The sequence below is a fragment of the Rhinatrema bivittatum genome, chromosome 1 (assembly GCF_901001135.1).
Source record: "Rhinatrema bivittatum chromosome 1, aRhiBiv1.1, whole genome shotgun sequence".
In the NCBI taxonomy this organism is placed as follows: domain Eukaryota; kingdom Metazoa; phylum Chordata; class Amphibia; order Gymnophiona; family Rhinatrematidae; genus Rhinatrema; species Rhinatrema bivittatum.
This window is the reverse complement of record NC_042615.1, coordinates 139,279,555-139,296,370: the sequence shown is the minus strand read 5'-3', so window position 1 is coordinate 139,296,370 and position 16,816 is coordinate 139,279,555. Positions and strand designations below refer to the sequence as shown.

At 41.3% G+C, this 16,816-nt stretch overlaps 1 protein-coding gene across 1 annotated transcript in view; it reads left to right on the top strand.

Moving 5' to 3' along the window:
* The window catches only part of KIT (KIT proto-oncogene, receptor tyrosine kinase), a 162,100-nt gene that overhangs the window by 118,423 nt on the left and 26,861 nt on the right, over positions 1–16,816 (top strand). The window contains exons 16-17 of the mRNA XM_029587549.1: positions 11,676–11,787; positions 11,914–12,013. Of these exons, the coding sequence (XP_029443409.1) occupies positions 11,676–11,787; positions 11,914–12,013 (212 nt within the window). The remainder of the gene's footprint in view (positions 1–11,675; positions 11,788–11,913; positions 12,014–16,816) is intronic.

Here is a 16,816-nt window from a genome sequence, read left to right as displayed (position 1 = left end):
GGAGATCGCTCCAGGACTCCCGCTGGACCACCAGGGACTTTTGGCAAGTCTTGGGGGGGTCAGAAGGGTGGGGGGTTGTAGTAAATTAAACTTAAAGGGTTGGGATGGGGTTTTTTTTGGGAAACAAATACATATGTAACTAATGAATGGATCGGGGTCCCCCGAGAACGGATGCAACGGATTTGGGTCCCGACAAATACAAATACCGAATGGGACGAATCCATCCCTGCTGCACATCCCTAACAGATACTAGATTAATTCTCATTGATAGGATGACACTGGAGAGTTTAAAGGGATTGTTTCAATTTGTAACAGATATGACATTCACAATCTGGAAATGTGTGTCTTTACGAGGATTCTGAATGAGTGGATGCAGTATACTCACACAAAAAGCACAATAGACAAAAATGAAATATGTTTTATATGTACATATTAATATATTATGGGGCAAAGTGCATTCATCAATTTCAGTCATCAATATTTATTTACCAATGATAGAAAACTTTCAATAATTAAAGTAGCGAATATACATAGCATATTGGCATCATCCAAATAACATTCTTTTCAAGCATTTTTATCATATCCCATAAAACCATCATAAAAAGCATTCATATACACACCCAAAGTGCTTTCTCACTTACCAATGGCATACATCAAACCTATAAAACTTAATCCCACCCACACCAAATGTATTATCTCCACAATGTTATTTTAAAAGCATATACATTTAACACCCTTTCATATACATCTAGCATCCTTTTAAATATTTATTCAATAACAGATGTAAAGCATCTCTAGGGTTAACAATCCTCAATGCAGGGAAATATATCCCAACAAACTTCAATTGCTAGTGCAATGACATCACAAGAGTCGTGGCATCACAAATCCCTTTTCTTTCAATTGATGATATCACAAACTGTAATATCACAAGCTCCTGACCAGGGCCCAAGTTTTGCCTCAAAACGAGGCTTCTTCAGGGGAACTACAAAAATCACAAATGAAAAACATTATAATCCAATATAACATTCACCTAAAGTCCCCAACTATACCCACTATAAAACTTACCAAAAGGTTTATATCTGAACCCAACAAAGATGCACAATAAATACTCTCAATCCGTTGGACACAAAACGTTAAGGAACCCTTCTGAAACAAAGGAATATATATATTCAGATAAATTCAAAATAACAGTACCCACTGCATAACGCAATCTGCCAAAGCTCCTCAAAAAAAATTAATATTAGAATTGCTTCCTAAAAGAACAGATGCGAGGAAAATCGCTATATATCTTACTTCATTGTCAACGTCTCTGAACGACAAGCCCATAGAAATAAACCAAAAGAAAAAACAAGATAAAAAGGGCTAATCCCAAATCGAATCACTTATCAATCCCCTAAAAACATTTAAGAATCTCAATGTATTCTTACCAGTGCAGACAATGCATTTAAACACCAAACTTTCACCTTCTCAAAGCAAACAACCATTGATAGGTGGCCAGCCATTCTATCCAGTTACGTTTATAAACCAAATGTCAACTTACAAATGTACCAATAATTGGCCACCACATATTTGCAACGGCCAGTCACAGTTATATTATCAGGAATGTCAATTCAGCATCATCTTCCCTCAGACATCAAAAGTCAAAAAAATAAACAAACTTGTTTACAAGAAAACCCCCCAGTCAATCCTCTGGTTAAGCCCCACTGGTATTATCAAGTTCAACCGATGAAAAAATACAAGAAAAACCCCCCGTCAATCTTATAGTAAAGCCCCACTTGTATTATCGAGTTCAACAGATGAATCCATTTTTGTTCTATTTTAATCAAATGTCAAGGTGAATCTCCTCATCTTTAATGTAAACACACCTGTTGTATGGTAAAAATCCGCAAACTAAGCTGTCATGTCCAGCCTCAATAGAATGTTAGACTAAAGGCGCCTCCATACATCCATTTTTTAAGTTACTGCAGTGAATCCTTTTAAAAGACCAATGAGATTTAATAATGCCAACCACCTTATGTGCGACTGGAGTATGTGGCAGAACACAAACTACTCTGTCAGTAGAAACAAAAGGTTTCTTCTTTGACAACAAATCACAGTCACAAAAATATCCCCCCTTATATACCTGTTTTATCATTTTCCATGGATATCCCTTTTCCAAAAAAGCTGTACTCATTACTGCTGTGTTGTGTCCGTCGGTGCCCGACGCCCTCTCTCCGCCCTCCTTACCTCTCTGGCGCCTCCCTCTCCGTCCGTGGGAAGACTGGCTACCGCGGCGTTCTTCTGCCACTTGTTCTCGGGCGTTCCCGGACCGGCTCAACGCTGCAATCGCCATGTTCCTGGAGGCCTAGGGTCGCGCGCACGGCCCCGATTGAAGTACCAGCATTGGCACGAACCTCGGGGGCGTCCCCCGAAGATGACGTCACCCGCGATGGATATTTAGGGTCTTGGAATTTACTAACACATCAAGTTAGCAAAGGGTTTCGCTACCTAAGCAACTCTGCCTCCTTGGACTTACCAGAGGTACCCGCTCCTCGGGGGCCTCGCTCTCTCTTTGTTTTTTCAGGTGACAGTCTGGTATCGGTACTCGCTCCTCGAGGGCCCTGATCCCAGACTCGCTTCGTATACTCTTCTGCCTGGAAGTCTTCACTACCAACTATATCAGCTACATCAGTGAGTTACCATCGTTCTCTCTGAGCTTTCCCTGGAACCAGGTACTCGCTCCTCGAGGGCCTATACTTTCTAGCTCCTGGGCTGCATTGGGACATTGTGTGAGTGTTACCATCTGCATACTCTGCCTACTCACTATATCTCAGTCTCTTTCTTCAGCTCAGCCTCCAGGGATCGCTGTTCCAGTATCTGAGGAACTACAGCCCAGCCGGGCTTACCAGCTCACTACTGCCATCTCTGGTGGTTCAGTATACTGTCTAACAAAAGAACTAGTGTGTGTTTGTCTCCTAACTCTGAGCCTGACCCGGTGGTCCCTGTCAGAATCATCCCCCGAGGGCGTGGTCATCTGCCACTGGTCCAAGGATCCACCCTCAACTCTCATATAACAACAGATTGCTACTACTATCTGATTGCTCCTCCCATCAGGCAACAGATCAATAACAGATTGCTAACCCCTAGCAACAGATCAGTAACATGCTGCTTGTTTAAAGTCCTCAAGGGATGAATACAACTGGCAAGGTCGAAAGAATTGACTCACCAGTATCCCCTCTTTCATTCAACATGGGTGGCAACTATCATTTTTTAACAAAGAATTACAATCTGTCGTCTTTCTATACAAAGTTGTTTCATAACCTGAACTAGAATGAATCACCCACATATCCAAAAAAGTTATTTGAGAGGAGTCAACTGTATAAGTAAAACATAAATTATGGTCATATGTATTCAAGTAATCAAAAAAGGACTAAACGAGCCCTAATCCCCATGCCAAATTTAAAAAAATATCATCTGTATAGCGAAGTGACAGCAACACCTGAATCCAAAACATGCTAAAATAGAAAAAGATTTCCTCAAAAGATGATGCATATCGACATACTACATCGGGGGCCATGGTGGCCGCTATTGCCGTACCTTTAATTTGCTGGTAGAAGTCTCCTTGGAACACAAAAAAATTTTGTCAACAGGGATGCTAACTCCACTAAAAATAGTTGGAACTCGTACCAGCCCCAACTGTTTATTGTCTCTTGAACGATTACAAATACTTCAGCTTGAGGGATATTTGAGTACAAGGATTCAGTATCTAGTGTGATTAATATGATCCTTTCTGAACAAGCAGGTACATTATGCAAACATTCTAATAATTTGGAAGAGTCACAAACATAAGAGTGTTCTAAAGTACAAACGGGCGCAGGAGCTTGTCTGCAAATATCAATAATGGTTCCAAAATGGATCCTGTGCCCACAACATTCAGTTGACCAGGAAGATTGGTAACAGATTTGTGAATCTTAGGCAATATATAAAATGTTGGTATAACAGGATGTTTTTCTATCAAAAAATTAGCTTCCTTTTCCATGATAAAGCAATGGACACAAGCATTGAAATCTCTTCCATTAATACTGGGGGTAGGATCTTCCAGCAATTTCACATAGTACACTGAACCAGATAACTGACAAACCATCTCAACAATATAATCATTTCAATCCAAAATTACTATGCAGCTGTCTTTATCGTCTGGCTTAATTACTATATTTTGATCCTCCAACAAAAAACGTACTGCCTTCCATTTTTGTACTGACAAATTTTTATATGATGGCTTAAGAGGACAATACTCAAAAGCGTGCAAATCATTTTCTACTAGCTTTTCAAATGCCAAGATTAATGGATCAAAAGGACCAACAGGGATCCATATTGACTTCTTGCTTACCATCAGTGCTAATAATAGTATCACAAAAAAAATAATGTAACTTTAATGTACACAAAAAGCGAAAAAGACAAACCTGAATTTCAAAAGAATCATATTTAGTAGTAGGGTCAATGGAGGCAAGATGCTCCTTTGCTCAATTGCTCCTTATTTCCACTCAGCTGTATTACCTTTAAGATGCCATTCAAACATAAAGGGAAGGTCCGAATCTACCCCCTGGATTCTCCTCTTCCTTATGGTGGTTGATCACTACCTTCACCTCTGGATCGGCCACAATTGAGGGGGCATTAGACCCCACTGTGAAAACCGGTGAGGAAGCACCGGCTTCACCTGGGGAAGTTTCCTTGAGCCCTCCAGATCTTCTGCTTCCGCCGGCCCTGCTTCAACTCTGACCATGGCGCAGGGCGGTGACGCGCCTTTTGCGACTGCAGGGGGGGGGAGAGAGTGGAGTTCAGCCCCTGGTACCCCTGCAGTCCCCATCTTTATCAGCAGTGTTGGATATCAATGAAGCAGCTGTGTGTCCAGCCACCTCCTTCCCGGCTGAGTCTGAGGGAGAGCTCAAAAGGGCTTTTGCAGAGCCGGCAAAAAGTGTTCCAAAGACTGTCATCTATGGAGCTTTGGTTGAGACTTTTCATCTACCACCTAAGCCAGCAATAGTCACTCTAGATGCCTTATGGGACCTTGTTGCTGGGTTTGACTGTTCTTTACAAGATTGTCAGGTGAAGATCAAGAACCTTACTACGAAGGTGGACACTTTTGAGGTGAAATGGGAGGAGAAATACAGGGAACTACAGTCTCAGATGAGGGCCCTGGAGGCTATAGCTTCTGAGACCCAATCTTGTAATGTAAAATTGATTAAAGATTTTGGTAACTGCTCTAGAAGGTTGGAGTATTTAGAAAATTACACTCAGCATTTAAATCTCCGATTTTTGAATTCCCTTAATGTTATAGGTGAAAACGCCTACCAAACTCTTCAGAAATATTTTTTGGAAATATTGCAGTATGAAGAGGGAAAAACTCCCTCTATAAATAAGTCATTTTTCCTACCAGCTATGAATAAAGGGAAAAACTCTCAAGATCAAAGTCCTGATGCTATTGCTGATTTAACTTAATTTCTGGAGGACTCTACCGCAGAAGTTTATGATCATTCAACGCTTCTTGTTTCCTTTGTTTCAGAATATGAACTGAGTGAAGTAATAAAGAGATACTTTAAGAACATTTCTGTACCCTTTTATGGGCAGATAATTCATATCTTTTAGGACTTTACTCATGATACCCAAGAACGAAGACATAGTTTCCTTACTCTCCACCCTCAGATTATATCATTGGAGTTTTCCTTTGTATTAAGGTACCCTTGCAAATGTATAATTTGTTCATTGAACGAATGCTTTGTATTCTTTTTTCCAAAACAGCATAAATCCTTTATTAACTTCAGGAGTATATTGATTTCTTCTCCTGGAAAAATCAGGTCTACTTAGAGCCATGATATAAGGTAGTCAATCTCACGTTAAGCTGATTTCTTTGAATGTTTGATTCCTATTTTTCTCCCAATATTACATGCCCTGCACATAGAATTTCCTTTTGGGAAAATGACTTATTGTTAATAAGATTGTCCTGCTTGAATTGATGAAATGAATAAACATAAAACTGAAAAATAGAAAAAGTAGTAGGGTCAAAAGATAAACCTCTATCAAAAATATGTAATTCAGTTGGGGTACGCACCCACTTAGATAAATTCAATACATTCCTTGAGGAGGAATTCATCGAAGCACCCCTTTTTTGTTCATGTATGGTCTCGATCGATCATGTAGATGCATGGGGCTTTGTGAATGTTAGAAATCCCCTCTGCAGAGCACAGGTCTGCCCCTCCTGTGGCTGGTATCATCTAAAAAATTATTTGAATAAGACTGACCCCTATGTAGATCATCATCCAAAGAATCTTCAGAGGATGAATCAAAAGTTACCTTTTTTCTAACACCTCCCTTACGTTATGGAGCTTGCCAGGGGTAAACCATTAACATAATCATTCTTATCTTGCTTAAAGTTTTTAAATTTCAATTGCTTCAATTCAAAATGAAAAGATTCAATGGATTGTTTCAACTCCGATAGTTTAGTTTCATATGATTCCATTGATACCTGAGTCTGTAAGGAAGAAATTTGATCATCATAATCCTTACGAAGATCTGATGTAAGTGAAAGGATGCTAGATGTATATGAAAGAGTGTATATGAGCACGTCCAAAAACAATCCACATTTATTTCAACAAGAACATGTATTTTCAAAGCAAAGGTGCACAGTATACAGTATGAGTTATAATCTCACAAGTTTCAAGTACCTTGCACAGTATATAAGTCTATCCCCACAAGTTCCAAGTACTTTGCACAGCATATAAGTCTAACCCCACAAGTTCTATTTGAATGTCATTGTGCCAAACCATTGCACTGCATGTGCTGTACATACTGCATGGTATTAAATGGTATGGACAGGTGTTGCAGTGGAGACCATGCTGCAGTAGTTGAGCCATAAGTCCCTCACAGAAGGCATCATATGGGAGATAGAAGAGAAGCTTGCAACTCAGCCTTTTCCCTCCCAAGATTGGATATCTCTCTCCAGTCTTTCCATCCTTGTTCTGTATCCCTCTGAGGTGGCGTGGATGCTGTGAAAGAGGTCACTGTCATACCAGCCGTACGTGCAGAGACCGCAAATTGCACCTAGAGTTTTTCACCATGGGAATGCATTGACCACCAACATCTGAGTACCAATACAGCCAAGACTTTTGAGCTTAATCCATGCTAAAAAGTGATTCCCTGATGAATAATCTTTATTCGAAACATTGCAGTGTCGGGACTGTTACACTCACAGCATGAAGATTTTTGCATAATCTTGGCGTCACAACAGTGAGCATAACATGGTCTGGTAAAACATCTTTGGATACCAGCGTTTTTATCCTGACTCATATGATAGCTTTAACAGTCAATCAAAGCATCATACCTCCTGGGGTCACCAATGATTATAACCTTGTCTGACATCCACAGATGTGGAGTCAGATTTTCAGTAGCCATATAGACATTTTAATAGTCTATTTTTGGTACTATATGAGGTTTCTCCAGTTGTTATTATGCAATCTTCAGTCACATTTGGACTAGACTATGCATATATAGTGAAAGAGATGGGAGAAGCTTCAGAGAATGGGGCATGTGGTTGTGTTCTCAGTTACATGAACTTGTTTGCTAGCATATTGTGATGGCCATTGTTGTGGCAAGCCTGTCTAAAGACTACTAAAGACATTTAGAGATTCCATTATAAACAACTGTCATCGTTATGCTGCTGACCCAACAATACAGGGTGCTCATAGAGGATGGATAGTCAGATGCCAGTGCCCTCCTGACTCTGGGCTGGCAGATTTCCTTTTCTTGCATCAACTATTATAATTCAGTTATGTAGCACTACAAAGCATATGCAATACTTTACAGACACTCTAAGAAACAGTCCCTTCTCCATAGAGCTTACAATCTAGTCAAGATTCACATGCAAGACAAATAAGAGGTTCTGGGAATTTTGTGTGAGGTGAGTAAATAGATAAACTAGCTGAGTAAATCTGCAGGAAATCAAGACTGTGCCTCTGTAACAATCTATGGCCTGGATTTATCAAAATGCACTAAATATTGCATGTGATAGGAAAATGGGTGTGTTTTATGGTAATAGGCAGTTTATCACAAAGTGCACTAATACCTATGCGAAATGCTAAACTTTTCACATTTTCCAATACATTTTGGAATTGTTGTATTTCTTGCATACAACCACTGGGTGGACCATGTTTAGTAGTTTTGAAGCTCCCAGAGAGCCAGCCTAGGAGAGAGAGGGGGGGGGGGGGGAGGAGGGAGAGAGGGGGGGGGGGGGAGGGGGAGAGAGGGGAAGGGGGAGAGAGAGGGGGAGACCCTAGCCATCATGCCCCCACACTAGATAGATATTTATATTAGGGATGTGCAGAGGGCAAATATACGTTGCTATGCGGTATTCATTGCGCCGGGACCCAAATCCGTTGCATCCGTTTTCATAGGGGGAAACCCGATTCATCCATTAGTTGCATTCAGTATTCATTTTCCATTAAAATTGGAAAAACAAAAAAAAAACCCTTTAAATTTAATTAACTACAACCCCCCACCCTCCTGATTCCCCTCCCCCCCCCCCCCCCAAGACTTGCCAAAAGTCCCTGGTGGTCCAGCGGGGGTCCTGGAGCAATCTCCTGCACTCGGGCCATCGGCTACCAGTATTCAAAATGGCACTGATAACCTTTGCCCTTACTATGTCACAGAGGCTACCAGTGCCATAGGTCAGCCCCTGTCACATGGTAGGGTACCATCTTGTGCTCTAACCATGTGACAGGAGCCAACCAATGGAACCAGCAGCCCCTGTGACATAGTAAGGGCAAAGGCTATCGGTGCCATTTTGAATACTGGCAGCCGATGGCCCGAGTGCAAGAGATCACTCCAAGACCCCCGCTGGACTACCAGGGACTTTTGGCAAGTCTTAGGGGGGAGGGGGTTATTAGTTAGTGATATGTTGCATTTGTGGGGGTTTGCCATATGTTTTGTGGACCCATGAATGCAATGAATAGGGACCTATACGTTGCGTATTGCACATTCATTTGAAATGAATGCGCATCCCTAATTTATATCTCTATGGGAAGCCCACCTAGTAACTCGAGGTGAGGTTTAGGTATTAGTGTAGGGGTTAGGGGCCACTTTGACATTCAAAGTGAGACGTACGAACAGCACAGGGCTCTCTTGTGAAGATTTGATGACCTTCGGAGTGAGGAAACTCACCCAAAGATGAGATTTGAGCAATGTTCTCTCAACCTAGCTTGATGGACTCTCTACCTGGGTAACATCAAGCTAGATTGAGAGAGCACTGCATAAATCTCATCTTTGGCTGAGTTTCCTCACTCCGAAGGTCATGAAATCTTCACAAGAGAGCCTTGTGCTGTTCGTACGTCTCACTTTGAATGTCAAAGTGGCCCCTAACCCCTACACTAATACCTAAATCTCAGCTTGAGTTACTAGGTGGGCTTCCCATAGAGATATAAATACCTATCTAGTACAAGGGCATTACGGCTAGTCGCTCTCTCCCTCTCTCTCTCTCTCTCTCTCCCTCTCCAGTAAAGTCTGCTCCTCCTCTTTTTTGCATTGCGCCATCGCAGGCGCTTCATGCATGTGAAAACACCATAACCCTATATGTAAGAAAACAGGAAATGGGGTGGGTGGGTAAAGAGCAGGAAGGGAGGGCAAACGAGAAAATTACTCTCAGCATTTTTGTAATAGGCACAAAAGCAGTAAACAAACAGAATGAGCACTTCAGTTCAACTACAGAAACTTAACCTCCCACCTCCTCCCAATGTTGGATGTGCTAGGACTGTCAGAGGCTCCTGATGCTATTTCTTCTCTTTCTTAGCAGACATCTGTGGCATCTGATTTTTCCTCTCGTTGAAGTCTTTTCATCTTTCACCTCCTTTCCTGGGGTCCAGATGCTCTCCCCCTTCTCCTCTTAGCACCAAGTTTTATATTAATCCACACAGTCACAAAACTAGTCATACTGTTGTCCAAAACATCCAGACACTCCATGCTCATTGATATTAGGATTATAACCATGGCTGTGCCATGCAGGTTACACCAATTACCTTGTAAGCCTGATGTGCCTGTGCATATTCGCTTCCATGCTTCCCTTTTTGTCCTCGTTAACGTTTCATATGACTGAGCAAACACTCAAGCCTCCTCTCTCATTTCTTCTGCCTGCTCTTACTGCTGTGTTCTATGACTCTTCCAAGCATGGCCCATCCTGGTTTTGGTTGCCACTATCACTGACCTAAATATTTATTGTTTGTCAAGTGCTGAACATAATGAAAGTTCTTGGAATCAATTGTGGAGCTGGACAAAATGTTGTTTTTCAAAACTTTGTCTGCTAAAAAGGCTTACAGAAAAATGTCCTCCATGTGTGAGGGTACACTTAGGCATGCGGTGACACCGCACGCAGAGCTTTACCTGCACTGTAAAGAGGCGTTCTTAGGGGGTGACAATTAGAGTGAAGGGTTTTTGCACTTATGCGAATATTTATGAATTTTCAAAAGTATGCACGTACATTTATTCTTGTGGGGAAAACCATCCACACAACTTTAAAGAGGTACCAATGTGTGTGGGTATCTTTCCTAGACTAATTTTCAAAGTGAAAGTATGTAAATATGTTCACTTTGAAAAGTGGTGCAAAATACACGGGTAAAACTGAAGCACAAACTTTGCACCATGTAATTCCAAAGAAACTTCTAAGATTTTCCATGTAAAAAATCAAGAAGAAAATTTTTAGAAGGTGAATCCATATGTTTGTAAAAAAAAGTTCACCATTTAAAGATCATGAAATTTGAAAATGGAAGGCTAGCTGGCAGAAGCAGAGATACAGAAAAGCACACGTTGATCTAAAAATTTGGAGATGGTGGGCAACCTACAAAGAAGCATCTTCGAGATCTCCTGGCTTTGCTGAAAATGCCCTGAAGCAGACCATTTGGACTGTGGAAATGCTAGCATCGGGTATTTTCATCTGATGTTCCACTGGGAAGTCTTTTTCAGGTTTCATGATCTTTGAATGGTAAACGTTTTACAAACATATGGGATACACCTTCTAAGAATTGTATTTTTTATTTATTGCAAAGGACATCTAAGGAATTTCTTTGGAATTACATGATTTCAAGATAAGTTGTTATTGATTTATTCAGTCTTTTATGAAAATTTGTAAAAAAAAAAATGTATGGTGAATGATCAGATTCTTGTGTGATTGTGCAAAAGAGCTGATTACACCATTGATGGTTAAGTTTGACATGCACATTAAAAAGGATAATTTTAAAAGGAGTTGCACATATAAATGTAACATTGTAGTAATTTTCAAAAGCCATTTACGTGCATACAGGTGAATTTTAGAAGATGTTACACGTGTAAATGTAACATACTATTGTAGCAATTTTAAAAATCGATTTACGTGTGTAAAGTGTACTTCCACATGAAAATCCCATGGACAATTCAATGGCATATGTTGTAGCAATTTTAAAAAGCCCACTTATGCGGGTAAACTGCATTTACATTTGTAAAACCCAGTTTTAAGAATGTAAATACATTTTAAAATTACCCTCTTTGTATGACACTTTATAACTAATAAAATTGATCTGTCATTCTGTATGTTGCGAGTTGATACATTAATGTGGGTATTTTTCGCACCAGATATTTTTTGCAGTTAATATATATGTGTGCACATATCTTTTCTTAAGGCTCGACTTCCGGTAAAGTGGATGGCACCAGAAAGCATTTTCAACTGTGTGTACACATTCGAGAGTGATGTCTGGTCATATGGAATATTGCTCTGGGAAATATTTTCTTTAGGTAACTTAGTGTTCATTAATACTAATTTAATGAATATATTCTTATGAATGTTAGTCTATAAAAAAATGCATGTTTTTGTTTCTGATATCTTTGATTTGAAAATTTACTAATAACTCTGATTAACAGGAGGCAGTCCTTATCCTCGAATGCCAGTGGATTCAAAATTCTATAAAATGATTAAAGATGGATACAGAATGGATAGTCCAGAATGTGCACCTTTTAAAATGTAAGAGACATTTATTTATTGGTCTAATTATTCTTAAAAGATTGAATAGTAGTATTCGTTGTCTTGGGGAAACACAAATTAAGCAGAACCATACACTTTTGCTTTTATAGGGCCTGTCATGCCTTCTGATCTTACTACTGTGTGTGTGTATATATATATATATATATATATATATATATATATAGGGGTTTTGTCACAGTTCCTCAAAATTGGAGAAAGCCTCTCAAAATGCAGCTCTCTCATTAAACAAAAAAAAAAATTAAAAAAATTAGCCTTAGTACTATAAACAAATCTCTGCACAGAAATGTGATTTGTAGGGAGAGCTATACCCAGCAGGCTGCTGAGCGGTAAAGTTATACAGATATTCAGCACCATAGAGTCAAATAAGGCTGCTGCTGATTTTACCTACCTAACAGTCCCCGAGGAACTTCGGGACAGTGATTTTTCCCAACCAGACTTACCCGGTTTAAGTGTATTTGGGTAGCTCTGAATGTCGGCGCTACCAGCCTCATGTTTAGTCATTCCCCCACCCAACCCTGCCTCTCTTGGGTAAAAGGTATCTGCCCAGCAGGGTGGAAGATCTAAAACTCTGAGGTTGTCTGGATAACTCCAGGTTACCAGGGCAAACACTTTTGAATGTTGCTCTCTAATTTATTTTGCATATGGTTTTAATATTAAGGATCTCCCTTTCTATTAGTGGGCAGACTGTGAGGGCCTTACAGTCTTTATCTGCCATCATATTCTCCTTTTCTGTGATTTATATTCAAAGTTTTGATATTTTTTTTTTTTGGCTATCTGGTCAATTTTCAAAGAGTTTAATGGACCCATTTCGGCCTCGCTGGTTAAAAATTGACTCTTTCTGTCAGGCCAAATTTAACTGGCAAAATGTGCAAGGCACACAAATCGAGCAATTAAAATTGGTTAGGCTGGGGAGGGGGGGGAGAAAGTTAAGCGGCTGATGCTAATTTGTCACCACTAATCATTTAACTTAGCCATGGAAATCTAAGTTCCAAATTAAAAAAATATATATTCCCAAGCCCTCTCCCTACCGGCCCCTACACAGAGCAAACAATGAACAAATGTCACCCACTCGTCGAGTTTCGGCAGCTGTTTTCATTACTGGCAGACAGGCAGGTTATGAAAACCGACGCCGAGTTTACTAGCATTGGTCGCCATACTCGGTGGTCTGCCGAGTTATTTTTTTTTTTTACTTTAAAAAAGAAGTATAGAAAAACAGTTTTTTCTGCTTTTCTGTACTTCTTTTCAATGCGCTCAGCTATTAACGCCTGCTCCAGGCAGGCGTTAATATCTGAGCGATAAATGTGCATCTGAGATGCACGTTTATCTTTTTGCATTTGGAGTGAATGAGTAATAGCCTCGTTCACATGCATTTGTATGTGATGAGCGCTAACTCATTCACTCCGCGTCCGACATGCGTTAAATAGGCGCTAATCCCCTATTGCATTAGGGGGTGGATTAGCGCCTATTTAACCCATGTCCGATAGCGGGTTAAACAGTGTGCTCACCTGAGCACACCGTATTGCATCGGCCCCTTAGTTTGGGAGTGGGAGAGAATGGGGTGGGGGATTCATACTTTTGAGACATCAGGAGTGAGGAGGGATTGGGATGTGGGGATCCAGACGCACAGGAAGTTTTTACAAATGTCAGCTGTTGAGAGGAGCAGGGTCAGAGTGAGGGGATCCTAGCTGACAGGCAGTCTTTTCTAGTATTGACTGTCATAAAGTAGGGGGGAGCATGGCTCCTGGTCAGTATCATTACATTTTGTTTCAGAGCTAAGGGGAGCTCGGGACTCAGAGGACGTTTATTTGGAGATTGGCTATCAAGAGGAGGAAGGAGGGAAGGAGATCATGGTCTTGGCATGGGGGCTGTTTTATGTTTTTAAGGAGGCTTAGCCACTTATCTTGCCCAGGAAGGGATGAGAGAGTAGTGGTAGATTTAGCTGAATATTTAGCTGCAAACCTAGCCAGTTTGATTCAGCTGACAATTTGCTTAAAGATAGCTAGTTAAAATTAACTGGTTATCTTTGCTGCTCAGTGGCTTTTAGAAGATTGATCTCTATGGGCTCTGTCCACATAGAGATCTTGGATTGCACAAGGTATTAACCTTGAATGAGCTGAAAATTGTCCAGTTCAATATGTAACATATGAAGTGAAGTGAGGAGGCAATATTTTTATATATTTTGTTTAATGTTTACTGGTGAGTGAAGGAAGAAGTGCTGGAGGGCCAGCACAGATTAAGGTTCCTTTTTAATTTAGAGGAGTTAGAGGGGGTCCTGATGGGGGGAGTGATAGGATTGCCACTTAACCAGATATTTTTTGAAGATATCCGGTTAAGTGGCAGGATATCCAGTCGCACATGGCCGGATGACTTAGAAACAATAAGCCGCAGTGTTTTTTCACGGGAAGGGTCCCACTATCGCAGGGGGGTGTTACCACGATAGTGAGCCCCTCCCCTGAAAAAACATTGCGACTCTAATGTGGTGTTGTTTTCTCTCATGGCAAAACACTGCAGGTCAAAACAATGCGGCATCGGCTCTTTATGCATGATGGCAGCCCCAACCTTAAAGGGCTGATGCCAAAAAAAGAAAGCGGCTCAGAATAGGACAAAGGTGTGAGGGGGTCATGGCTGACTCCCCTGCTCATCCAAGGGCTGCAACTCAAGGCAGCCCCAACACCCAAACATAAACACAAAAAAAAAATCAAATTTGCTCTCATGACAATGGACCCCCTTAACCCCCCAATTCATTCAATAATCAAGTAGATCCCCCCCCCTTTCCTCCTACCACCACCCTCAATTTAAAAAACACAATCATTGTTGTATAGTGTCTCCCCCCAATACCTTCCCCACTCCCCATCTCCCAATTGTTAGAAAAGGTTATTGGTTTAAACCATACTCCCCTCAAACACCCCCTCCCCCCCCCGCACCTCTAACCTTAAAATAGCCAAAAGGATCCAGCGATGGGGCCCAGGGTGCCCCTTAGCCCCAGGCTTGGTCAGTGCCATTTTTCAAAATGGCGCCAACCTGACCTTGCCCCACTTCATCGAGGTCTGGTATCCCAGTCACATGACTGGGGAAAGGTCAGGTTGGTGCCGTTTTTCAAAATGGCGCCGACCGGGTAAGGGGTGCCCTGGGCTCCATTGTCAGATCCCTTTGGCTATTTTAAGGTTAGAGAGTGCAGGAGAGGAGTATGGGGGATGGGGTTTAGGGTAAAAATTTGAAGCCAATTACTTTTTTTTAATATTTGGGTGATGAGGGAACACTATACACCAACAATGTTTTTTAACTTGCAACGGAGAAAGGAGGTGATGGTCCATGGTGGGACATATATGAAAGGAAAGGAGATGTAGTTAACTTATCGCGGCTGACAACTTTCTAAGTGGGCTGCAATAAGTTATTTACATCAGATTACCTATTAATGTGCTGCTTTGCGTGGATTTGCAAAATTCATGTATACAAATCACAGCATAGCAGCTCATTGTAATAGGGAAGGGAATCTAGGCAGGGCTATGCTAAATATCATGTATATCGCAAGATGTCACTGCGATAAGGTAATATCGCATGATATACACTGTTTAACGCACGTTAGAGCCCTACCACGGCTTGATTCATCTCTCAACTGGTTATAGTTACAAAATCAGCTGTTAGTACCTGATTCACTAAGGGTTTTTCCCATAGGCACAAAATGGGAGATAAGCCTTACTGAATCTGGTCCTTAGTGAGATAACTTTGGCACGGTCCCAGAATGCTTCTTTTTTTTATCCAGCTAAAAATATAATTTAGCCGGATAAAGGCTGAATATTTCAAAACTTGCTATTTAAACAGATAACTTTTGAGTTATCCATCTAAATGTCTTTTGAATATTGACCTCAAGATTATAGACTTTCATGCATGATTTTCACTAATGGCTCCCTGTACATACCCGGATCAGTCCAGACAGTGGGTTGAGCCTCCTGTCCAGCATATGGAGCCAGAGAAAAACTGAAAGGATATCCTATATGAGGACAGTGCTCACCCTGCGCCCCTCAGTATTTCTCTGGCTCCAGCAGATGCAGACAGACGAACCTGTGGTTCCCTCTCTGTAGTGATATTTCTTTATTTCTTCTCGTCAGAAGTTTTTCCTTCAGGTCAAGCAGTATTATAAAAAAAAAAAAAAAGAGGAACAGTGTGTTTTATTTTCACAGGAGACAGTCCTGTCTCCTAGCTCTTGTGGAGTCCTAGGTGGGGGGGGTTCCCATTTGAGTAATCAGCCTAGGTCTCTTATACCCAGTTGCCTTTGAACTTCCCTGCCTAGGGGTGATACTGGTGGTCCAGTCACTCCCCCTCTTTGAGTTTGGTGACCCCAGAGATGCACATGCCTCGGGTCCTGTTGCAGAGACAATCTTATTCCTCTGCTGTGGCAAAGAACAGTAAAGCCTGTTAAGAGAATCCTCTCAAAAAAAAAATAAAAGGAGAAACAACTAATAAAAAATAAGAGGAAAAAGTCTATTCTTCACGGCTGTACGCCGACCGGCAGGGAAAGAAGCAGCGCGGAGCTGTCTCGCCGGCTCCCGCACTTCAGAGCTGACAGGCACAGCTGATTACCTCAAAGCTGCACTTACCCGATGCCGAGATCAGCTTTTTGTATCGCCTGCGAGGAGCCTGCTTCGCGGCTCTTTCGTGACGGGCTTTGCTCGGTCTGCTTGCCCGGAGGGGAGGAACCCTCTGTAGCACCGCTAAAATCGATGACCCGAGGTCGGGTTGGGAAGCATGCATCTGGGCCATTGTCCTCGCAGAAAATCGCGG